A 25,214-nucleotide genomic window follows, 5' to 3' on the forward strand; every position below is an offset into this window, starting at 1 on the left:
CAATACCATGTCGTGGGTGTAATTAAAATTGGACGGCCATAAAGTTCCATAATATTTCCGACATTTAGAGCGGTCAGTGTAGTTTCAGCAATCAATTGAGCCGAACGATCACTGATCGCTGCAGCCAAATACCGCTTAATGCGCAAATAATTGTGGATTTCCATATAAATAGGGGTTAGGCCGTCCAGGAGTTGTCTAACTCATCCAAAACGTGGAGTGAACAGAATGTTGCGTCTGATCTGCGTGTTCCTGCTCAGCTGCGTGGGCTTCCAGGCAGCCTTGGCTTGTGTAAGTATGGCAGGTGCCCAGTAGACCTGATCTATAAGCTATCTTATGTGCAGAATGGCTACAAGGCCAAGCTGGTCAAGATGGAGAACTGTGCCGGCGAGGATGCCATTATGACGGTGGGCAGTGACTTCAGCCTGAAGCTGAACAAGAAGTGTGAGCTGATACCCTCGGGCTGTATTATCAACAAGCCCTTCGGCACCGCCGTGGCCAAGTTCAAGGTCCAGAAGGATGGCATCGTGATGAAGGAGGGCAAGATCGATCTGTGCGCCGCCATTGACCAGGCCACCACCGAAGGCAAGGATATGCTGAAGCTCTTCGGAGCACCTTCCTCCTGTCCAGTGGCCGAGGAGAAGGTGTGCGCCAACGATCACTCCGTGGATCTGAGCAAGTACAAGGCCATGTTGGGCATGGCTCGCGGTCACCTCATCATCGACTCGGAGGTCAAGCATGACACGGTGAGTTTGTTCGCAATATATATGACGGATATTTCGGTGACAACTTGTTGTATTTTCCTCCAGGGCAAGTCCTGCATGCATGCCGAAATCGAGATCACCAAGAACTAGTGGCGGAATCCGATCGGTGGTCTTATGTTTGTATTATGAGTCTTGCAAATCATGTAGTTGTAAAGACGAGGGCAATCAAAACTAAATATACAGAAAATACCGAATTGAAATTATCATAAATTTCAAATATCTGAGGGAATTTAATTAAATTCTCATTTTTGGGTCTGAGCATGAAGATCACTCTGCAGCTGACGGTGCAGCTGGATCCGCTGGTTCAGCGTCTCCTGGCGCTCCGGAGGCACCTCCAGGTGCAGAAGTCGTACCATTGCGGGCTGGTGGCGGACTTGGTTCAGCCATGTGGTAGTGACATGCATCTCTGCACGATTCCAAACTATGGAACTCGTTCCTCCTGTAGATTCTGCGGCAATTTGTGGTCACCTCAAATGATCAAAGGATTTGAAGGATATGCTCATGATCGTTTCTCGGTTCTACCTTTATGCAGTCGAATAGAACTCGGTGGAAGGCAAAGAATTCCCGACGCGTTGATCTACAAGAGGATTCCGGGGGATACTTGTTCTTTACCAGGCAGGAGCTGTTCTTCGCTAGAAGATTGGTAATTGAGTGGCTGACCCACACATTGAGTATCAAGTTCAATCTTACTCCTGCTCTTGGCAGCCTCTATAAGTAGCCAACCGAGGGCAACAATCGCCGCCAACAGCAGTAGCTTCATGACGGATCACCAGATGGTTGGAGACTAAGTGGACATCCAACTGGCAGAGCATTAATACTTAACACCGCATCAAGCATGAAGTTTGCAATTAGCCATAAAAGTAAATACTATATTTGTGCCGATCACCAAATGAAGGCTCAAGAAAACATCTTGGCTAATTATATTAGTAATATCTCTTTATATATCAGTGTATACAATTGTAACATTCCACAAAACTTTCGGCTTACAAATACGTTTGAGAAACAATTAAAACTTATGGTTAGTCCGATACGAGTAGCGAAGGTAGTGTAGTTAAGGTAAGGAAGCTGTTCATCGAAGACCGTCTTGGGCAGAGTGAGGATTTGGTAAGTGGAAGCGCTCCAGCTTCAGCTTCAGCTTCATCTAGCAGATCCCGGAAAAGCTGTAGTCAAACTCGGTGTTCTTCTCGTTCAGGCGACCCAAATACTGCGAGTGCTTGATCCCAAAGCTGTAGGCGGGCACATGGGAGAGGTTTACCTATCGGGAAGAGTATTTGGAAGGCAGAAAGAACCCATTGATTATACTGTGTTGACCAAAGGAATTTAATGGCAAAATACATGTGTGCACATTCTCAAATATTGTCGTAGGGCTTGTCCGCCCGATTCTCCAACAAAGAGCGAACACAACGCTGCGGAACGTTGACTGGCATTGGTTTCTTGATATAGGGGGAGTGCAGGATGCCAAAGGATATGGCAGGAGGCGATCGTTTCTCCCAGTACTGCGGGAGGTATCAGGATGAGGTGAAATCTATTTCCGTGCAGTGATGCCCCACAGGTAAAGTCCGTTTTACGGTAATTATCAAAGTTCAGGGGTTTGCAAAGAACTAACATAGTTACCTCTGACCTTTCTAATGTGCCACAAACGGACATTACCTTTACCCACAAAAACAGCTCTAATTCAGGGAAAATTTGTTTCTGAATCTCAATAATAATCTTACGAACTCTTCCAGGACTTGAGAACGAGATCTGACTCACCTTCTCCGGACAGTGCGCTCCGGGTCCGGGCTTCGAGTCCTCGCTGCCCATCTTGTACTTGCCGCGCATGGAGAAGACTGGCGGCTTTGGCTTGACCACCGTGTACTCGCCGTCGTAGTAACCGGGTCCGGGGAAGATCATCACCGGAATCAGCGGAGGCTTCTCGCGACCCGTAATCGTGTAAGCCGGAGCCGAGCGAATCTTGCCCTCCTTGCTGCTGCCCATGACGGTAGGTATTTTGTAGACATTAGGAGCTGTCAATGATGGCAAAATGTGTGTAATTAGTTAGTTGGGATAGTAAATTCATTTGCTGGTCGGGGGGTTAATTCAATGGCTTGTCTCTTGGGCTGGTGTTTGAATGGTTCGGGTTAGTTTCGGGTTGGATTGGGTGATCTTGGTCTTGACATGACGTGCCTGCAAATAAACACACGAAACGGAAACGGACACCAAACAATTGGGAGTACTAATATCAGTTAACATTCGGAAGAGTTCAATAAAATAGTTGTAGTTCTTAAGAAAACATAATAAAAAAGTCCAATATTGAAATATTACTCATACGACATGTGTTTCGTAAAAGGTAAACATCGTTTTCTTGTGTAAAAAGCTACTTTTATATATGTTATGCCAATAAATTTCTTGTTATTTTCATGAATACAAATCGGGAATATTTACGCTGAAGATTTATGAGTAAATGCAACGTTGCGTATGAGTGATTTTACTCCTGTTACCTGATAATCTTCTCCTGCACGCTGCTCGCCTCCACAGCGTACTTGACCGTCTGCATCCTCGAGGATTGGCCACTGGTCACGATGGCGCCATCCGCCTGTACCACGGTCTGGTGGCTTACGGCCGCTGCCTTGGTGGCACTCGCATCCGACTTACCGCTGGCCACCACCTTCAGGTTGCCAATCTCCTTTTGGCCATGGGCAACTTCCTGAATCCTGGTGGTGGTGCTGACCATCTTCGAGTGGTTGCCATTGGAAACGATATTGCCATTGCTCAGTGGTGCTTGCGTTTGTGGTGCGGACTTAAGCTCCTTGTGGGTGCCATTCACCTGCTTGGTGGTTTCCTTCTTCTGCAGATGCGGCTGCTCCACTCCGTTTATGAAGGTCTTTGTCGTGGTGGTGGTGGTTGTTGTGGTGGTGCTGCTACCAGCATTGTTGTTGGTGTGGTTGGTGGTTGTGGTGGTGCATTCCGCATTGTTGCGTACTGAGTTTTGGTATTTGTGTAAAATCATAAATGGGCAAGAAAGAATTCCAACAATGAGATGGTGCGGGATTGTGAGTATAAAAAGCTCATTTTATTCTACATGAAGACAGCGATTCAAGTAGATCAGATTTTGAAACAGTTTTTAGATCTATATCAAATCAAGGTCATCACTTGAAACGCTCTCAAACGGAAGCTGGCAGTTTAATGATTGAATGATCTTGTGGATTCTTACCGGGACTGGCCAGACGGCGTTCGCGTCTCTGGACAATGCGATCTTCTATGTACGCGCCTTTGGGTTCTGGTGATTTGTGTGTATTTACAGGGATTCGAAACGGATGATAGCATGGCCAGAATACCAAAAAATGTGTGCAAACAAACATAGAACAAGAAACAAATAAGCACAAAAACAAAAACAGATCGTAAGGATCCGGACGGAGTCTGCGGAATCCGGCACCAAGAAAAGCGGAATCGTGTATCACCTACCTGGCAACGATGCAGTGGGCACTGTCTTCAGGCCAAAGCTATAGGCTGGCGAGCTGTCCAGCTTGCACTGCTCGGGATGATAGTGACCAGGGGCTAAATGGGTGGACGTGGGAAAACAAACAAAGAAGCGGGAGACATGCAATACACACAACAGCAACATGCAACACCGATGGAGGCCACTATTTACCTGGAGCATCGGTGGTCACGCGGATATCCGACTTGGTGCCAAAGCTGTAGGCGGGTGTGGAGTGCAGTGAGTGCTTCTCCGGCTCATAGGCGGAGGGTGCTGCAATGGTACTGATGCTCGTTAGGATAATTGAGGATCTAACCCTACACATCCTTTAAGGAACGAATCCTAATGCGGCTTTTTAGCTTAATGGCTTCCTTTGGAAGTTACTTGCCTGGTGTATCGGAGATGCGCTCCCTTCCCAGTCGCATGCCGAAGGTGAACGCTGGTGTGCTGTCCACCTGGCACTGCTCCGGATGGTAGTCACAGGGAGCCGGCGTCTGGCTCACGTGATCGGCGGCTGGACGACCTGCAATGGTGTAGGCGGGTGTATGGTCGAGACGAACTTTCTCGGGGGCGTAGTCGCATGGCGCGGGATGAATGTGCTCCGTCTTGATGTCGTGCTTGCCGCCAAAGCTGTAAGCGGGTGCATGGTCCAGTCGCACCTTCTCGGGGCTGTAGTCGCCGGGAGCGGGGGATTCACTCAGTGATCTCGGATCGTGTTTGCCGGCGAAGGTGAACGCCGGATTGAAGTCCTGCCTGACCTTCTCCGGGAAGTAGTCTCCGGGTGCGGGCGTTTCGCTGGGCTTATGCAGGTCATGGCGACCGGCGAAGGAGAAGGCGGGATTGTGATCTAGCCTAACTTTCTCGGTGTGGTAATCCCCGGGAGCTGGAGTGTCATTAGTCACCTTAGGGTCATGCTTGCCGGCCATTGTAAAGGCAGGATTGTGGTCCTGCCTAACTTTCTCGGGGGAGTAAGCTCCGGGGGCAGGAGTCTCACTTGGCTTATGGAGATCATGACGGCCGGCGAAGGAAAATGCGGGGACATGATCTTGCCTAACCTTTTCAGGGTGATAATCTCCTGGTGCCGGTGTATTGTTCTCCACCTTTGGGTCATTCTTGCCCCCGAATGTGAAAGCTGGAGTGTGATCTAACCGAACCTTCTCGGGACAGTAGTCACCTGGAGCTGGGGTGCCATTGGTAATCTTCTCAATGTATTTACCAGCCATAGAGAATGCAGGATTGTGATCTTGCCTCACCTTCTCCGGCGAGTATGCTCCTGGAGCAGGGGTGTCACTGGGCTTCTGCAGGTCATGGCGACCGGCAAAGGAAAAGGCGGGGTTGTGATCTTGTCTAACTTTCTCGGGATGATAGTCACCTGGAGCTGGGGTGTTGTTTTCAACTTTTGGATTGTTTTTACCAGCAAAGGTATATGAAGGTGTGTAATCTAGACGGACCTTTTCTGGACTGTAGTCGCCAGGGGTAGGAGTGTCGTTAGAAACTTTAGGATCATGCTTTCCGGCCATCGTGAAAGCAGGATTATGATCCTGTCTGACTTTTTCAGGGAAATAGGCGCCAGGAGCGGGAGTGTCGCTAGGTTTTTGAAGATCATGACGGCCAGCGAAAGAGAATGCAGGGTTATGATCTTGTCTAACTTTCTCGGGATGATAGTCACCTGGAGCAGGGGTGTTGCTCTCAACCTTGGGATCGTTCTTTCCCCCAAAAGTGTAGGCAGGTGTGTGATCTAGACGTACCTTTTCCGGACTGTAATCGCCCGGAGCTGGAGTGTCGTTGGCGACCTTTTGGGTGTGCTTACCCGCTATTGAGAAGGCGGGATTATGATCCTGACGGACCTTCTCCGGGCAGTAGGCACCAGGGGCGGGAGTATCATTCGGTTTGTGAAGATCATGGCGACCAGCAAAGGAGAAAGCTGGGTTATGATCTTGCCTGACCTTTTCGGGATGATAATCCCCTGGAGCGGGAGTATTGTTCTCTACTTTCGGATCGTTTTTGCCACCGAAAGTATAGGCCGGAGTATGGTCTAAACGTACTTTCTCCGGGCTGTAGTCTCCGGGAGCCGGAGTACCATTAGTTAGCTTTTCAACTGGCTTGCCTGCCATTGAAAATGCTGGGTTATGATCTTGACGTACCTTCTCGGGGGAGTAGGCTCCTGGAGCAGGAGTATCACTTGGCTTATGAAGATCGTGACGACCGGCAAAGGAGTATGCTGGATTGTGGTCCAGCCTCACCTTCTCCGGATGGTAATCTCCTGGTGCCGGGGTATTGTTTTCAATTTTAGGATCATTCTTTCCCCCAAAACTGTAAGCAGGTGTATGGTCTAATCTACACTTTTCGGGACTGTAGTCTCCTGGGGCCGGAGTGCCATTTAAAATCTTCTGGTCGTGCTTGCCAGCCATCGTGAAAGCTGGATTGTGATCTAGCCTCACTTTCTCCGGCGAGTAAGCACCTGGAGCGGGAGTCTCGCTGGCCTTGTAGAGATCATGGCGGCCAGCAAAGGAGTACGCTCGGTTAGTATCCTGCCTAACTTTCTCGGGGCTGTAATCACCAGGAGCAGGTGTATCATTGGTAATCTTGGCATCATACTTGCCGGCCATTGAGAAAGCTGGATTGTGATCTAGTCTGACTTTCTCCGGGAAGTAGGCTCCAGGAGCGGGAGTGTGGTCTGGTTTCTGAAGGTCGTGACGACCGGCGAACGAAAATGCTGGATTGTGGTCCTGCCTAACCTTTTCGGGATGGTAATCACCCGGGGCCGGAGTGTTATTCTCTACTTTGGGATCACTCTTTACGCCAAAGCTGTAGGCGGGAGTGTGGTCCAAGCGGACCTTCTCGGGACAGTAGTCCCCAGGAGCCGGACTGTCGCTGGCCACTTTTTGACTGTACTTCCCGGCCATCGAGAAGGCAGGATTGTGATCTTGTCGCACCTTCTCCGGGGAGTAGGCTCCCGGAGCGGGCGTTTCGCTGGGCTTGTGCAGATCGTGGCGACCGGCAAAGGAGAAGGCCGGATAGTGATCTTGCCGGACTTTCTCGGTGTCGTAGGCTCCGGGTGCTGGTGTGTCGCTTGGCTTGTGCGGATCGTGGCGACCGGCGAATGAGAAAGCGGGATTGTGATCGTGCCGAACTTTTTCGGGACAGTAGTCGCCCGGTGCCGGAGTGGAGCTCTCGAGTCGCTGCTCGTGCTTACCGCCGAAGGTGAAGGCCGGCGTTCGATCGTTGCGATACTTCTCCGGGGCATACGAACCGGGCGCCGGAGTCTCGCTCACGGACCTCGTCTCGGGACGTCCGGACAGGGTGAATGCGGGCGTGTGGTCCATCCGCACCTTCTCCGGATTGTAGGTGCCCGGCGCCGGCGTGTCACTGGACTTGGTCAGCTCGGCGCGGTGGCCAAAGCTGAAGGCAGGCGTCCTGCTCAGGACGCACTTCTCGGGTTCGTATGCTCCGGGTGCTGTAAGAGATTGGGTGAAGATATGGTGTGAACGTTGGGTTTGTTGTGTGGGTCGCACGCTAAGTCTAAGATCCATTCAAGTGCGATTCTATGACTCACCAGGTGTGCAATCGACCACATCTTGCGAGGCCTTTCCGGCGATTGAGTAAGCGGGTGTGGAGTGCAACCGTGACTTTTCGGGGCTGTAGGCACCGGGTGCTGGTCGTAAGGACAAAAAAGTGTGCGCTGTAAGCCAAGTTACTACTCCCAGCTGAGCGGGAAGCCTTACCTGGAGTGTCGCTGACCTGGATGTGTTTGGTTTTCAAGCCGAAGCTGTAGGCGGGAATGTGTTCCAGGACAACCTGCTCGGGCTTGTAGGTGCCTGGCGCTAATGAAAGTGTCATCGTGGTGAAAGCATGAAGCAGCTATTAACGTGGCTCAAACCTAAGAGGCATACTATTCACAAACCTGGAGTGTAATCTGGTCGCTGTTCATGGTGCTTGATGCCGAAGCTGAACTCTGGCGTCTTGTTAAGCTTCACCTTCTCTGGACAATATGCGCCAGGAGCTGCGGATGGGATGGATATCAGTATTAAGTTGGCCAGAAGTCGCGGTAATTGAAAGGAAAGCGCTATAGATACTATCCAATTGGGTTCGCTTGAGCAAGTGGTGCCTCGATTGGGGTAGATACGGATACAGTTACAGATGCAATTACAGATACAGATACAGTTACTGGGGGAGCTGGGATTTGTTACCTGGTGTGCCCTGATCGTGTTCGATTTTAGTTCGTCTACCGAAAGTGTAGCGTGGCGCATTCTTTTTTGATTGCGTGACCTTTTCAGGGCAATAGCTATTCGGAGCTGTTAGTGTTAATAAAACATTCGATTTTAGTCTACTCGAATCAAAACTAGAGGTCTACACTAGGTGAGCTACGACTAAGAGTGGGTGAAATACAGATATACGCATAGAAAGATACATTATTTCGGGAATTAGTGATGAGGTAGGGATTGATTGATCGGGTTAGAAGTTAGAGAGCGGAGCTAGACCAACACCAACACTAAAACGCAACGTGGACGAAGTATGGGCAGTTAGTTGGGTTACCTGGATTGTTAACCAAATACACGTTAACCTTAATGCGAAAGGAGTATCGTGGGGCTCGCCGCTTGACGACATCAAGTGGCACCACTTGATAATGGTTGGGACCTGAGTCTCGATTTGCCACGGCAATCATTCATTGAAAGAGAAAAACGTTTCAAATTAAAATCAAATCAGGCAACACAAAAAACAAATTCACACAAATTACTGAACCACTAAAGTAACACATATACATAAAACACTGTGTAGCCAGGAAAATCTAAGAATATGGGAAATAATAAATGAGAATTAGAATACGTGTAAGCTTAAATTGAATTAAGACATATGATCTCCGTTTCCGTTTGACTCATAAATAAAAATAACTAATTTGTCTGAATCACTTTGAGTCAAGTTGCAGATAATCTTTCACAAAATGGATGACCATATAAAGACATTGCCAATTCCTCCTACGTTAATTTGTATCTTTTTTAGGTAAACAAAGAAAGTTTAGAGAACGAGATATGAAGAAATAAAATAAATCTGTTATAATAGCTCACAGAAATGCTCAAGGACAGACATTTACTGAAGATTTACATTATAATTAAATACTTTTTAACAAAGATATTTGTACTAAAAAAAATAGAATAGAAAAAGCCAAAACATTCACGCACTTTACGGGGTGACATAACTACGATTTAATCGCAAGGATACCCAAAGATACAGCAGAATAATCTACGAAATGCGTCTACGCACTACACTAGCTACTGAGATTGAGATAGAAAGTGGGAGAAAGTGGAAGAAAGGGGCGGTAGCAACTTACGCGCTGCTTGCAGGAAGATGCAACTGGCATGGATTCGGATTAGTTAATGAGTTCGCTTCTATGTACAATGATGATCCATGATTGAAATTGATTGATGATCTCCTCAGTCCGCGCATGCAACAAAAAACGACACCAGCCCGCAACAAAACACCGAATTCAACGCCAAATTCAAATTCAATTTTCAGATCCAACTCCAAAATCCAACATCAAGTCCAAAACACCATTCAAACACCAGTGGAAGAAGCCCGAGACTCACCTGGTATCTGGAAGGTTTTCAACGCGACTGGCCGTTGGCCGAAGGTGTACTTGGGCGTGGCATCGATCACCGCCTTCGCCGCCGGCACCACATCGTACTCTCCAGGTCCGGGATTCGAGAAGCGTGTCAGTTCCTTGGGTCTGCTCTGCAAAGTGGCTGCTCGAGGATAATCCCGACCCTTGGCACGCATACCCGTAACATTGTATTGCGCCGGACCCGGTCCGGAGGTGTCGTACTTTCCGCCCAACTTGTGGCCAAAGGAGTACGAGGGTGCGGCCTTCTTCTTGGAGTCGGGAACTTTGCTGCCTAAAGGGATTCTCAATAAGTTATATATCCAGCCACATTAAAGCAATCTTAAGCTTACCTATCAAGGTTGGAAGTTGGACAGTGGCTGGACCCGGATTGGTGGTCTCGGCGGCGATCCTGCCGATCCTCACAGTTGGAGTCCAAGGACGCTGCTCCACGTTGCCGCCCATGTTGATTGGACGAATCTTACGCACGCGGGCGCAGGGTCCCTGATCCTTGTTCTTGTTTTTGAACTCGACCTGGAAAAGGCAACCAAACAATAAAATCAAGATAGCCATTAGCTATTTAGATCTGCAAGAAACCACCTTGTTCATCTTGCTGGCTTAGGCTTAGTAGTATCGAAGTCTGAAAACTGTGCCCCAATGTAAAAAAAAGAGTTAAAGACCAAATTTACTGAACTCCCTTCGATGACATTTCCACGTGTGAGTGGGTGATGGGCTGACTACTGAAATCTATACTTCGACCCCTAAATTTGGGTAACCTAATAATCCAAATTCCGCCCTACTCCAACAGCCAAGTCGATGACACAAAAATCAATCGTCTGCCGGTTGTTTCGAACTTTCTGGGCCAATTCCGATGGGGCGGCTAATAACCGGGCGTGTGGCTCCACATATCCATGGGCGTTTGGATTCAGTGGATGGGGGCGTGTCGTGTGGCGGCTGTCACTCTTTTTCTTCTGCTGTTGCTCGGCATTTGTTGCAGGTTCCTTCTGTTCGAGCCGCGAATTTGTTGCGCCGCGCGAAAGACAAACAATGGCAATAACTTTGCGGTAGGCACGTAATTCTTGGGCTTCAGTGGCAGGGACACAAGTTGCAGTGCAACCAAAAAAAAGTTAAGGAACTTAAATTACTTTCTTATTAGGTCTTTGCCTTTCAGTTGTATTTGATTTTGAATAGAGGGCAATACACTTCAAGTTCTCTTAATTTATATAAGTAATATAAATTTAAGTTTATAAAGATGCCTAGCTAGCTGCAACCTTTAAATGGAATTTCCCTATAAAAAGGGAACAATAAAATACGAAGAGAAACCCAAATGAATTTTAATGCAGTTACCACGGTAGACAAGTTTATTATACATATGATTACGACTAAGTCGTAACAAAAGAAGTGCACAATAAAAGTGTTTCCAGCTAGTTAGGAATATATGTAGTAAATATTTTAATGAGAGTCCCCCTCAACAACATTCGTATTCCCCAAAACCTGCTGCTGCCCTGGGTGACGACCTTCTTTTCACAGCTCAGCACACGGGACACCAAGTGTTGCCCATCGACAGGCGGGCAGACATCGGAAAACAGACGGTACCGGCTGGTATCAGGAGTTCCATCCACGCTCCACCTTGCCAACTTACCAACTTTCCACCTTTTTAAGCGCCAGGAACCAGGCATCTGGGCGTGTAATCGATATGGGGCTGGCTTTGGATACGGATTCGGATTCGACGGGCGCCGAGATTTGGGACCTGATCAACAAGGTTGTGCCCCGAATCGAAGCGAAACGAAGGGGAGTATGCTAAGTGCTAATGCTGCCCATTTTGTGGGGCATGTAAGCCAACAAAACGATTACTTTTAATGACTTATGGCCGACAATTGCATGACGGACAAGGAAGGCAAAAGCTAGAACTAAAACTAAAACCGAAACAAAAACAAACCCAGACCCCAAAGGAAATGCGAAGCGTGCCACTTCTTTTGGCCGTGAAAATTCGCCAGCCTGTGTAAATAATTACAACAATGTTAGGGGGCGTGGCCTGGCTGTTAACAGGGCCAATAAAGCCGTCGTTCTCCTGCCAAGAAAGGCTTCACTTTCCCCGCCAGCCGCCGCACTTGTTACTTGCCACATACGACTCCTGCCTGACCTCGCATGCAATTCACATATGTACAAAAAACAATGTTCTCTTCGCAAGGCAGTCAGTCATCAGCTTATAAGTCTTATAAGGCGACTCTTACATCACCATCATGAGGTTGGAAAGCCCACACACCGTACCGCCTGTTCAATTGCCGTTCGAGGCCAAGATCAGCGAAGAAAACTGAAAATCTATGATGAATCAGAGCCGGCAGCTGAGCCAACAAACTCAGACATCTGTCAGACAAAGAGTCTTGGCCAACCACCCACATTGTTCGCATTGAAGGAAATCTGTCTAAATATGCACATATGGCATCGATAAGAGATCAATTAAAAATCTTTAAAAATCAATAAGTTTAATCGTGAAAGAAAATTGTGAATGAATAATATGCATCTAATATATAAAACAAGATTTTTGAAGCATATAGTAAAGTAGCTTATGGCTCGACTTTCAAAGAAAATTTTGAAACATATGTATATAAGGTATTGCAGCTGTTTAAAAGAATATATTTGAAATGCAAAATCATATATGCCTTATATATGTCTATAATTTATAAGCCAAGTATAACCACCAAATAATGTATGCTATTTTTCCGAGTGCAACTTCAATTGAATAATGTTTGGTTCGCCCGTTCAGGAGGTCGCATTTAATCACGTTAATAGAGCGTTGGCTCATGCAATAAATTTGCATGTGGCGATCAGATTTCAGTAATCAAATTATAGATGGTGATGCTCGATAATCTATGCACGGGGGTCAGTGAGAAAAAAAAACCGGCTAAACTATATAGTTTAATAAAATCGCCCACACACACTCGACTTTCTCGCTATAAAATTTTGCTTGCATTTTGTGAGTAACAAAAAGTGGCATTCATGATTAGTTACAGAGTGTTTCAGCAAAAATGTCAGCATTATCTTTGTGACCTTCGGTGATTTGTTTATGATGATGTGTTTCTGTTTGATTTAAATTGATATTCTCACAGTTGACCCGACGACTCTGCACCCGTGACGAAAACAACGCGTCAGCTTTAATTTGTGATTTTCACTCTAAAAATATAAATAAAAAATGCAGTCATAAAACTGAAATACCCTGTAAAGAGAAGTTGTGTTTACTAATCTTCTTTGATTGAATATAATATAATAGGTTAAAAATAAGTGAAAAAATGACTTGTATAGATTCCTTAACATGGAAATAATTTTCCGAATGTAATAATCATTTTTAAATGTTTTTATTCATTTACATTGTCATTCGATATACCCCCGTTTGTACTGATTGTGAGGTATCTGTATCTCTGACATGATCAACAATCATTACTCAGTGAAAACGTTTTTATGTTCTTTCGACTTCATTTCACGCTCTCCAAAACTGCGAATTAAATATGAGCTCATTCCCAAAATTTAGACAATTTCCAGGCGGCCAACTCGGCGGCTTTTACGCCCAAATACGGCGGCCGACGTTTCCTTTAGCCCACATTGAGTTGTCCGAAAAAGCCAGTTCGGAATTGGGTTTCCAGACGGCAGATCGACCCACGCAGAAACTTCATGACTCCGCGATATATAGACATATAGCCAAATAGCCATAATTCGTGTGCTGTCTCTATTAACTATTGACGGTTTTTTTTTCGCCCGAGACAGTGGCGCTGTGTGTATAAAAGTTTAATTAACAACGAACAAGTTGAGCGATTCCTTTCCAAAAACAGAAAACGACAACAAGTGAGCAGAGCAGCCGGTAAAAGGCCAAAAAGGCCGAAAAGAGCTGGTAAATGAAAACATGAGAGCCAAGAAGCCAAACTGAACTCTCGATTGTGATAAAAACGACAAGACCGACTGACGTCAGCTGTGTGAACTAGTTTGCGATCGTCCAAATCTAATTAAGTTAGATTCTCGGTGCTTTGCAGCGAACGTGTTTTGTCTTTGAAAACCCAGAGAAAGCTGGGAAATGAGGCGGGAAAAATTGGCAACAACTTCTCTGAAACTCTGTTCTCAAGGCATAAGGCCAAATTTGATAATTACTAAATTAAATGGGACCATCACATCCGTTTCCAAATTCTGGAGCCTGAGATCACTGGCTGCTGCTGACACAATTTGCATGTTTGGATACATGAATACCCGATTGGGTCATTTCATAAATATTTATTTAGCGATTATTGCATTCCCCCTTAGCAGCTTAGTTTCCTATTTAACCTTTTACCATTCGTTACTTTGTTACTTTGTTATTTTTTGTTTGTTTTTGATTTTGGCCAACGCGCTTTTGTGTTGTGCCTGCCATAATCAGTGACTTTGAAAAATGAGCTGACTCGGGTCGACCGGTTATTAGAGCTGATGTCATGGGCTTCGTGGAACAAGTGAAGTAAAGGTATCAAGAACCGCGGAAGGGTTACATCTATGCCAACAAGTGACATCAATACGGGAACGCGAGTGTCATTGACAAAACAATGGGAGGAGCTGGGTGGTTTTTTGGGGGCGGAGCAGAACAGCTGACTGGCGGTGGGGAAACCTAGCCCTATGCCACCAGGAAATGCCAATAGTTAGACAGACAGACAGTCAATGAACTTTGGGTTCGGGTCAGCACGCAATCCACTGGCTGCTTCGGGCGGGCTCCACCTGACTTGGTTAACGCCTACTCCAGTTTATCCTTACCGCAGGCTACTTTACGATTTGGGGTATCTCGTCCTGTTTCCGCTGTATCGTTTGATTTCCGTAACTTTCTTTTACACAGTAAAAAACTTCACTTAATCGCGATGCTAATAGCGCTTAGTGCATACAGTCCTTGCCAGGATTAGTCGCGATTTTTGGGCGATATTCAAAACATCTGTTCACCCGAAAGAGATTGCTATATTCGTTGTTATTGTAGTTGGTTTCGTGGCTGATTTATTATTTCGTTGATTCGTTCGTTGATTGGGTTCAAGTGACAGCCGCTTTCGAGTGTCGGTCTCCGACTGGCGTTTGAAGTCTATTAGAGGTTTCCGAAACAAAACACACTTCGCTGATTTATTTATACCGATTGGATTGGCCGCTGTGAGCTGAGTTTGTTTCAGGCAAAGAGAAGAGAGCTAGCTAGAACCGCACTCGAGAGCTGTCGAACAGAAACTGCGGCACCAAGTCGCTAACGCTCGCTTTTCGTTTCAAATTTTCGACGTAGCGAATGCAAGACGTCACGTAAGCCAACGCGTTGGCGTTAACAGTCGACGTAAGAGATAACATTAGCCTCCTCTGTTAATTGGCAAAGGATTTTGATTGTACGGGAAGCATAGGGAAATCATTCATAGGAAACTTCAAACTCTATATTGTTATAATTGTTATATACGTTATATTTTGAATTGCTAGCTTATACTTTCAAGAAAATATTCAAATTAACTTTCTGGGAGTGGCGTCGGCTAGAATTTCCCCGCCCAAAACATCTTTCCTAAAATCGATTTCCATTTAATTGGCTCATTTACATTTTAAGAAAGTCGTATCTAGGGGAAGGTCGCCTTAGATAGACATTGCCCCCGGTCTCCTGCCCACGGTTCAATCGTATCTTAATGGCTCATTGACTATCTGTAATTCGACTGGGTTTGCGTTCATCGAGAGGCCTATTTATGGCCGTGCTCACAGCAAATATTGCCGCTCGATTGTGGTTATGTAATGCGAGACCGCAATCCGCCCTGCCGACCCACCGATCTATGGACCACTGCTGCGGTGGCACACAGACAGCCTTCACCCACACACGTGCCTAATGGAGCATGACAAATTATTGGCAGGGAAACCACGAATAAATTGTATTGGTAAATCGTTTACTGCAAAATTGAAATATGTGTAGTTTTTGGGGAAAAAATATTAAGAGTGATGTTCAAAACAATACTTAACTCATATATTCATGAAATGTATGTATCAGAGTTACATAAAAACCGCAATCCATCTAGATTTAACCCATTTTTATTAGTTTATTTATTTATATCCTAATAGTAGGCCATAAAGCCATATAAGCCACTATTTAAAAACCAAAATACAGTTGAAAGATAAGTTTATTTCTCAGACCTCCATAATTATGTGGCATATTTTCAGGCTAAATAGCAATGTTATCCAGCAAGTCATAAAAAATGTATTTAAGCGTCAAACTTGATTTAGATTTCTTTTTTTTAAATTCCGTATAAAATGTGAGAAATAAATGGAAGTTTTCTTAAGTCGGCGGGCGAGAAAAACCACAACGCTCCTCAAAGCTGGCTGTGATATGAATATTGTTGACAACATGTCACCGCCACTTTGAAGACAGTTGAAGTTTTCAGTTCTTTTGATTTGCACGAAATGCCCCAACTATGCATAAAACAGCAGCAGTATTTTCGGTACTTTTATTAGCAATATCACGTTGATGATTTTTGGTTTTGTTTTTATATTTCTGGGAGTGGGTTTCATGGCAATAGACGTATTTCGTATTTATATGTATGTTTATCGTATGTATTTATATATAGCTCTATATGCATAGGCGCAAGAAATCAACTAAGCTGCGTATTATAAGTTAGTAGTGTAATTTGTTGTAGATTGCATATGTTGACCGCAGTCTGGATATTGGCTACTGCAAGGATTTTGCGGATGGGCAGGCGGATACAACATCTCCAATCTGCCCCACCGCTCAGCAAAAGGAATCATCAGCACGGACATGACATGACCAGTTTTGTGGAGCGACTAATGCTACACATATGTATAGTCGTACGAAGGACGCTTACTAGCTACCACATTCATATATAAACATACACAAACCTTTGCGGTTTCTGTGTATAGTTCGTACCTCGTATCAAAATGCTGTATCAAAAGTTTTACAAAATGCGCTTTTGGTTTGCGTTTGGTGTTGGTGTTTCGGCTTGTTGTGTTGCTTGGTTTGCATTCGGTTTGCTGTTGGCTTGTATCTTGTTTAGTCTCTGGCTATAAGTCTATGTGAGTTGCTTCTATTTTGGTTCTGTTCTCATTGCTTCGAATTCTTCTCGGCTGAACTTGGCTCGCAAACATTTTGGTGTGAAACCGAGTTCTGTGCTTGCAGTCTCCAAATTTCGCGAATGAATACCAAAATAAGAGGGTAAATAATAATTAATTTTTATCGTACATTTTATTTGATTTTCTGTTCTTCTTTTCTCTTTTGTATTTCTGGTTGCTTAATCAAATGATAAAATTAATTAAGTAAAACGTTCATAAAAATACGGTAAAATATGTGTATAGATATATAGATTTATATCGCATAGACATTGAAAAAAACGAAAGAATTCAGTTAAAATATAAAGCATATCGTATAAATTTCTCGTAATTATACCGTACTTGATTCATACTTTGAGCGTGGGTGGGAAGCCATCGCAAGATCAAAATTAAATAAAAATAAAAATCGTCTGCAAGAATTAAACAATAAATCACAAAACTTAAACTACGCAACGTACAAATCTAGTCTAAAAATCGTTTATGTTTCTTGGCGAACGTTTCTTATCATCCATCGGTTCCTTCATCCTTTATCAGTTGTGCAAACATTTCGCTTTCGACTTGAGGCTTACATTTAATATTTAATGCATAATCAGTTTTCTTGTTTGTTTGTTTCTATCATTCTTTAGAGATAATCATATTTTACTTAGCACAGTGGCTCGCTATTTAAAAAAGCACATTTAAATATCGTATCATATGCATATATCGTTATAATTTTTTTGTATCGCTTTCGGTATGTGAAATGTATCAAAAATTTGACTATTAACTACAGTTCTCTATACTTTAATGCATTTCCGTTTTCTCATTTAATATAGTTACTATATGTGACTGTCAGTTGTTGTGCTTCGTATCTCATCGACTAACAGTTAACGCGTTCATAAACATAGTGATATCATTCGCTCAGCTCTAGATCTATCATATAATCCAAATATACCATAATCATATGCGGCTTGTACCGTTATGTAAACTGGCTCGCGCTTAACTAAATCTTATGCTTCATATACATGTATGTATAAATCTAAATATATCTTTCTTTCGCCGCTTTTTTAGCCTTAAATGTAATGCCTTTAACGTTCTTCAATATCTTAAGATGCTTCAGTGTGTTCAGTGCGTGTTAATTTCAGGCGATGGGTGCCGCAATCTGGTCCGCTCCTTAGTCGGTTAGCGTCTGGGCCACAAGAGCCAGCTGATCCATGAGCACACGGAAAGCGGGACGCTCCTCGGGTCCATGTGACCAGCACAACTTCATGACCTAAGGACAAAGATGAACATTTAGAAAACTCTTTAAGGATCTACATGAACAATGCACTCACATCATAAATCTCCTTGGCACACGACTTTGGTTTCTCTAGGATAATTCCGCGCTGCACACGCTCCACAACCTCGGTATTCTTTAGGCGACCGTATGGCATCTTGCCGCAAGTGAAGATCTCCCACATCAGCACACCTAAAACGGTAATATAATAGATATTAATTGAAGAATCAATTAAGTTAGTGCTTCCGTTGTGCGGCACAATTACTCACCGTATGCCCACACATCGCTCTTAGAGGAGAAGCGCGTATAGTTTAGCACTTCGGGCGGGGCCCACTTGATGGGGAACTTGGTTCCGCCAGAGCTGGTGTACTGATCGTCGAGAACGTATCGGGCCAATCCAAAGTCGGCCACTTTAACGACATTCTCGGAGCCCACGAGACAGTTGCGGGCAGCCAGATCCCGGTGAATGTAGTTATGGCGCTCCAGGTAGGTCATGCCCTTGCTCACCTGTATGCACATGTCAAGGAGCAGACCCATATTACCAATCAGGGTCTTCTCATGCCGTCGCAAGTAATTCAACAAGGATCCGTGCTTCATGTACTCGGTCACAATGTAGATGGGCCGGTGCTTGGAGCAGACGCCATATAGCTGCACAAGATTCGGATGCTGCAGCTTGGTCATCACCTTGGCCTCCTCAATGAAATCGTCCTCGGACATGGTTCCCTCCTTCATCATCTTGACCGCTGTGTCGATGGATCCACGCCACTTGCCGCGCCGCACAACACCAAACTGTCCCGATCCAAGCTCCTCCATCAGCATCAGCTCCATCGGATGGATCTCCCATTTGTCGTGGGACAATCCCGCCGTTGGTGGAACTGGGCGATCGCAGGGCGAGGATTTGAGTCGGCAAGCCAAGCCCCCAGAGTTGTGGCGATGGTAGTTGATCAGATCCGGAATTGTTTCACAGCAGTGCTTCTCACTCAAATAATACTCGCAGCGAGCATTTTGCTTGATGTGGTAGTGCTTCACATGCGACTGTGGACTGTGCATAAAATTACATTAATATTCATATTTATTTTGTTAGCTTTGCTCAAACTTACACTTTGGTATGCAGCGATAGTGTGTAGAGACCCTTGGTCGATGACTTCCTGACCACAAAGCAGCCCTCCTTGTCACCTTGCTTTAGCAGGGATTCGGCCCTCTGTCGTGACATGTCGCCCACATACCATCTAGAAAAGTAAGCAGGTGGACAATCATTAGTAATCTTATACGATTTATTATATGACAAATGAGTTTTACTCACTCATAGCGCTCCAGGCCCAGAAGAGCCTTCGGCTTGACATAGTTGCTGGGTATATAGCCGACATTCCCCAAGGCATCTTTGACCTTCCACCAGTGCTCTTGTGAGTCATCTATCACTTCGTATTCGGCATTCTGTTAATAAGTCAGAAGCATTAGTTTTTCGTTTACAGAGATAATAAGTTTGCGTAAGCCTTACCTTTTCCAGCGATAAATCGCCGCCTTCGATGGCCTTGAATGGATAGAGAGCCACCACCAGCTTGACAAAGTGGGAATTGTCCTGTGGCAGAAAGAAAAATTAATAACTATTGCAAATTAAATTACTCAGCTTTTTGCTACCTTGGCTTTGGAATTTGGTGTTCCGGGAGTGGGTATACCGCCAGGCATATTGGCATCCAATAATGTTCCGTTGCCGTTCAATAGAGTTGGGGACTGCTTGAAAGTTGTCAGCGAGGACTGTTCGAATCGAAAGTTGGTTAGATGCGGTTTTAATTGTGGGGTATGTATGCGCGAAACTAACCTGAGGCTGCAGCGATGTGGGCGTGCAACTGCCGCCACCTCCTCCTCCGCCGCCTAGGCCAAGGCTGCCTCCGCCTCCCAATCCGCCGCCCACTCCTCCGCCGAGACTCCCCGAGCTGTTGTGCTGCAAGCTGAACTGACTGTTGGTCGTGGAGCTGTTGGGGCTGATGCTGCGCGTTGAATTCTGGGCTGGAGAACTGCCGTTGCCTGGAAAATGCAAAAAGAAAACCAAACTGATTAGATATCTTGTGCAAGTTCGTAGCTTAAGTCTTTCGTTTGCTCGAGTTCGTTGCTTAAGTCTTTCGTTTGCTGCCAAACGATTTTCGTCTTCGTTTTACAGTAGCCGTTAAATAAAGCAAATAAAACTTAGGTGGCCTATATATTATTTATATATATAATAAAATCATGACCCTCTTAAAAAACTATGCAGTTTATCTGAAACATAACACGAGTATTTTGCATTTGCGTGCTGCCATGTACTACACTCAAATCTAAATTTAAACATTTTCAGACCCCAGGGCTGTCCGATTAATTAGCCATCGACAAATATCGCAAAATCGCCTTATGCTGTCTGGCTGATTTTTTTTTCATTTTGGTGGCTTGCGATTCTTGTCAAGGTGATAATTAATTAGACGCTGGCCGAGCGCTGACACTGAACATTGACAAGATTTTCAACGGTTCAAGGCGCCCGCTCGGTCGCCCACAATTCGCAGATAAATCAAAGACATCGGGCATTGGAAAGCTTTTTTGATGAGCTGCCCGGACTTTGCTCGGCTTAATACGATTTCAGTGTTTGCCAACTGGGGTTTTTCGAGTGCCCGTCAATAATAATAAAGTTGGTTCGAAGTGAACTCCAAGTGTAACCCCAATTAAAGCGAAAATAAATAAAGATAAATAAATGAAACTTAAATGCCAGTCGAGAGCAGTCGAGTTTCGGCATTTGAGTGGGCGTCTCTTATGCAATCGCCCTCAACAAATGAGTCAACTTTTCGGCTCATGATACACATTTTGTTGTCTGCCTTAATTTTTTTTCTTTTGGATTTTCGGTGCGCTGCCACCACTCGGAATCCACTTTGCATCGGATGAGCAAATGGAGAAGTGCTTCAGGTAGGCGCCTGCTCGAGAATCGCGAGCGCCGAGCGGCTAAAAACAAAAGTGAAGGTTAATCGCGAAGCGAAAGTGACTGCCAGTGGCTTTAGCGATTTCCCAACCCGCAATCAACACGTATTGCTATAAATTGATACAAAGTATGGTTGGAGAAAAATTGCCCTGCAGTTTGCAACCGGCTGCAGCCAGTGACTTTCAATTGATAAGCCAATTTTCTCAATATCACACAGAAGCACAAACAAAGCAGCGGTGCGCGCATTTTTCATGTGAAAACTTGTTGCGTCTGGACCGCCCGCCCCCAAATCCCCTTCAGTTTCCACCCGTTCTCACAAACAAGCCAAACAACAGCGTTACGAGGAAAACGTGCCGGCAAAAGATGACAAAAGCCTCGAAGGCACCACCACTCCAAACTACGTAGTACGTACACAATACGCCAGTTGGATACTCGTAGTCGTACTCGTGCCCCTGCATTGATGCAAGATTGAAACCGAAAATAGAAAGTTTTCTTTCTTTCCCAGCCAAATGCACACAATCGCACACTTGCCGGTTGTTAAAGCTTTTGTTTGGCCATTTTCCATACAAATGAAAAGCGCTCCAAGCATTTTCTCTGCTTACATATACTTATAATAAGAAAATTGCTATCTTTGATGTCGGACTTCTTGCGAAAGCCTGAAGTATTTTGTGCTTTGCTGGGTTGGGAAAATATATTGATTTGTATTTTAATTATATTCAAAAATAAATTTCATATTACTTTTAGTAAGAGTAGGAAGAAATGCTTAAATTGTTAACCACTTTTTGAATGACAGAGTATTAAATTCATAAGTCCACAACTGGATTTTCCCGTTGCCCAGCCACTTGGGTATTTAAATCATTTTCAAAACACTTGAAAATTGCCAAACGGAAGTACATATTTTATGCATGCATATAAGCAGCAGGTCTCTTATGAATTTTCTATAAGTGGAGAGCGTAGACTAGAGTTAAGCATACATTTTCGATTTTACTGAGTGCCACATCAACAGGTGCGTTGCATTTCCAAGCCCACTTGCAACATTTGTCATTAAGGTTGTACGGGTATTTATGGCTAATTGTGTAATTGTGCTTTGTCTTTGCCCCGCTTTTACCGCCCCCGCCCCCCAACGCCCCCTTTTAACCCTCCTCTGCCAACAATTTGTTATGCAAATTGCTATTCTTGTTATTGCTATTAATGCAGGTAGTGTTGTTGCACCTGGTGGTGCTCAGCCTCGAACCGAGTGTTTGTAGAAATCAAAGGCTGCAAGACTTTCAAACACGTGTTTGTTTGCTGCTTTGTTCTCGCTGTTCTCTATTAGTTATTCCAAGCAGGTGAAACTAATCAAAATGCTTGTGCGATGACTCAAAAGACAGCTAACAGCGCAAGAAAACGCCCACAAATGTTACAAACAAGATCAGGGTCTACAAAATATTTAAGGAGGGCACTGAAAAAAATTATAAAATAAAACAAAATTCCATAATCTGTACAAATATATATGTTTTACAACTTAATATAGAAAAATCAGTTCTATAAATTTAATAAGTTAGACAAGACTGAAATAAAGCCGTATAAGCTTCTGCCTTCAAATTAACCACTAACACGGACTAACTAACTATCTTAGTACTCGCTAAGCAGACGAACTTCTCAATAAAAAATGGAGCCATAATCGAAGTTACAATATGCTTAAATACCCCGCTGATTGCAGCTTACCCAGCTTGAGTGCCGATAATAGCATCATAGTTCAGCTTCAGGGAAAATCTGCGGTGAAGACTTCGGTGGCTCCACTCGGTAAAAAATTCCACTGTTTGCTCGGCGCTATGTTGCAGTAATTGTGTCAATTCACTTTCTCATAAATCGCTTGTTCGGTTTTTTTATGTTTCTTCTTTTGATTCGATTTGCAATTCTTTGAACTACAGTTTCAGGTTGTTGGCAAACTGGTTTCTCAGTTGCTTCCTTTTTGCAATCTGCAGTTGTTATTTGTTATTATAGTAGTTGATGTTGCTGTTGCTGCTTTGCTGTTGCTGCTTTGCTGTTGCTGCTTTGCTGTTGCTGCTTTGCTGTTGACCTTTAAGCGTTTCCCATTCAGCGATGCTGAGCGGCTTTTACCGTTAAGGCGGCGGCCCTCGAATGAAATAAAAAAAACTCAGAGCTTCCTGTGCTCAAGATTTTATTCCTTGTGATCTCGATTTGCGCTACACATTTATAATTATTTATTTTTGCAATATCTGAAGTCTGCTTTCACACGATGGCCAAAGGCGTCGCCATCTTGAAAACATTTTCCATAGGCCGTAACTATTTTTCCATTCGTTGTCATTTGTTATGTTTATTTACTTTGTTATTTAATTTCATTTTCAACGCAAATCGAATCACAACAAGTAGTTGGAATATATTTATTATCTCTGAGAAATTTCTTTCTGCTTTATAATAAAATCAATTTTTAATGCGCGACGCGAACTGTTTCAGTTAATGTTTAAAAGCCAACTGAAATGGCAACTGAAATTTTTTTAGCCAGACAGCAGCAAGTTGGCTCGGAGAAAAACAACAACAACAACAAGAGAAACAACTTCCAACACACGGAGGCCATAAACATAAAGTAAAACTTAATTGTAGCAGTGGAGAGCGGAGAGTGGAGAGAATGGAGAGCAAAGCAGCAGGCTCCACAAAGCAGAAGCCGCCAAGCGAAACGACGACAACTTGAGCAACATAAACAAACACTGCGAATAACTGTGTGTCACTTCGATTAATCTATATAATATTCGTAATTTGTTTAATTTGAAACATCTAAGCTTTGAAGCTAAGCTAATATAAAGTAATCTGTCAAAGAGCACTTCTAACATAAATAATAAATATAACAAAAAATCTTTAATTTTCTAGAGATTCATGATCTAGAATCATAAGAACAAATTTAAGATACTTTTTTAGCATGTCATGTTAATTATGTGTTTTCTTTCTGTGTAACTAGGGAAACACATGCGTATATGTACATATATCACCGATCAAGGTGCAGAGTTGAGATCCAGCTCTTCTGATTTTTGGCTTGTGAAGCTGCAACTATGATTTTAAAATTTTCCATTCGTTTTTGTTGCATTTACCAAGCGATGCGCCTTCAACTGTAAAATGAATTTTCTTTGAATGCTAACGGTAAAGTTACCATTATGCTCATACGCCAAAAAAAAAAAAACAACAAAAGCGATTACAACAATTACATCAATGTAACGAAACAAAACTTTTGAACTTTGCCTGTACGCCAAAGTTTTCGGAGAACAAAAAGCACGAAAAACTCACTTGTATAATAGCAAAGTGTGTGGAAAAACGAAAAAAGCCGCAAAAGACGAAATAAAAAGGCAGTTTCTTTTGTTACTTCTTCTTCTGCTTTGCGAAGATGAAGCAACAGGCGGGAAATTCAGCGGGCGCAAGCGAGACAGGTGATGTCTGCACACCTGCACAGGTGTTTGCAGTTGTGTGTGTGTATGTTTTACCGGTAGCTAATGAATATGAATCGGTTGGCAGTAGCAACACAAGTTGCTAATGTGCCAGCAACATGTTGCTAACATAATATTGCATGAATTAATTAATTTAAATATTTTTTATTAACTAATTTAGCATTTTTTTAAAGTATTTATACCTCGTTTGATAACAATTTTATATAAGTATTTTTTCACATAGCCAATTATTTCGTTACTAAACTTGCTTGGGACAAATGTAGAATTAAAATGCAGAAATTAATAAAGCTGTTTGTTTGAGCAACAACAATAATAGGCTAGTAAATTTAGCATTCAAAACATAATTTAATTTTATTGCGTTGCTTCACTCTGCCTGAAAGTAGGCAACAATGTTGAATTTGATATTTATCAATTGTGGCAACAATGCAGTTGTGTGGTAAACAGAAAAAATTACTAGCAAAGGCAACAAAGAAAAAGAAGAAGAAAGGCAGTTGCCACATGCTTAACATTAGTTATTCAAAGACCATTAAACGCCTTCAACAAACGAGCTGTGAATATGAAGGAAAATACAACACAAAAACAAGACAAAATGCCTAGAATCTTAGCACTTGTGAAAATTAACTATTTTCTTGTTCAAAGTAACTGAAAAATTTCAATCATCTTGCAGCCATGAAACGCACTGCACAAAAAAAAAAC

The 25,214-nt window shown here is 43.8% G+C and overlaps 4 protein-coding genes across 21 annotated transcripts in view; 1 reads left to right on the forward strand and 3 right to left on the reverse strand.

Moving 5' to 3' along the window:
* The first annotated feature begins 75 nt into the window (after positions 1-75).
* Positions 76-961, forward strand: LOC6611645. Its single transcript, XM_002036145.2, has 3 exons — positions 76-288; positions 342-743; positions 807-961. The coding sequence occupies exons 1-3, from the start codon at positions 226-228 to the stop codon at positions 849-851; spliced, it is 510 nt and encodes a 169-aa protein (XP_002036181.1). The 5' UTR covers positions 76-225; the 3' UTR covers positions 852-961.
* A 15-nt stretch (positions 962-976) lies between these two features.
* On the reverse strand, positions 977-1,537 carry LOC6611646. The gene is made up of 3 exons (XM_002036146.2): positions 1,452-1,537; positions 1,284-1,393; positions 977-1,229 (listed from the first exon to the last, which is right to left on the reverse strand). The coding sequence occupies exons 1-3, from the start codon at positions 1,519-1,521 to the stop codon at positions 1,029-1,031; spliced, it is 381 nt and encodes a 126-aa protein (XP_002036182.1). The 5' UTR covers positions 1,522-1,537; the 3' UTR covers positions 977-1,028.
* A 134-nt stretch (positions 1,538-1,671) lies between these two features.
* LOC6611647 (extensin) lies at positions 1,672-15,035 on the reverse strand. 15 transcript variants are annotated; one of them, XM_032715682.1, is made up of 15 exons: positions 10,415-10,438; positions 10,168-10,348; positions 9,804-10,109; positions 8,755-8,856; positions 8,409-8,513; positions 8,123-8,221; positions 7,944-8,042; positions 7,775-7,873; positions 7,415-7,675; positions 4,607-4,741; positions 4,393-4,491; positions 4,206-4,298; positions 3,955-4,020; positions 3,242-3,722; positions 2,754-2,767 (listed from the first exon to the last, which is right to left on the reverse strand). In XM_032715682.1, exons 1-15 carry the CDS (start codon positions 10,421-10,423, stop codon positions 2,761-2,763), a joined length of 2,142 nt encoding a protein of 713 aa, XP_032571573.1. In that variant the 5' UTR covers positions 10,424-10,438; the 3' UTR covers positions 2,754-2,760. The 15 variants fall into 15 exon arrangements, with proteins under 15 accessions (XP_032571559.1, XP_032571573.1, XP_032571507.1 ...); XM_032715616.1 differs by lacking the exon at positions 10,415-10,438 and adding an exon at positions 14,582-15,035 and having other exon boundaries at positions 4,607-7,675; XM_032715607.1 differs by having other exon boundaries at positions 4,607-7,675.
* A 2,143-nt stretch (positions 15,036-17,178) lies between these two features.
* Positions 17,179-25,214, reverse strand: part of LOC6611649 (tyrosine-protein kinase Btk29A) — a 41,076-nt gene continuing 33,040 nt past the window's right edge. For 3 of the 4 annotated variants that reach the window (XM_032722485.1, XM_002036148.2, XM_032722535.1), the window contains 8 exons: positions 19,960-20,165; positions 19,779-19,895; positions 19,639-19,719; positions 19,444-19,574; positions 19,241-19,369; positions 18,410-19,182; positions 18,199-18,332; positions 17,179-18,137 (listed from right to left, as the gene is read on the reverse strand). In XM_032722485.1, the coding sequence (XP_032578376.1) occupies positions 18,039-18,137; positions 18,199-18,332; positions 18,410-19,182; positions 19,241-19,369; positions 19,444-19,574; positions 19,639-19,719; positions 19,779-19,895; positions 19,960-20,165 (1,670 nt within the window). In that variant the 3' untranslated portion in view covers positions 17,179-18,038. Of the gene's footprint in view, positions 18,138-18,198; positions 18,333-18,409; positions 19,183-19,240; positions 19,370-19,443; positions 19,575-19,638; positions 19,720-19,778; positions 19,896-19,959; positions 20,166-22,785; positions 23,395-25,214 lie in introns of those variants that run through there. The other variant, XM_032722576.1, reaches the window with a different exon arrangement.

Source organism: Drosophila sechellia, chromosome 2L (assembly GCF_004382195.2).
Source record: "Drosophila sechellia strain sech25 chromosome 2L, ASM438219v1, whole genome shotgun sequence".
Lineage (NCBI taxonomy): Eukaryota > Metazoa > Arthropoda > Insecta > Diptera > Drosophilidae > Drosophila > Drosophila sechellia.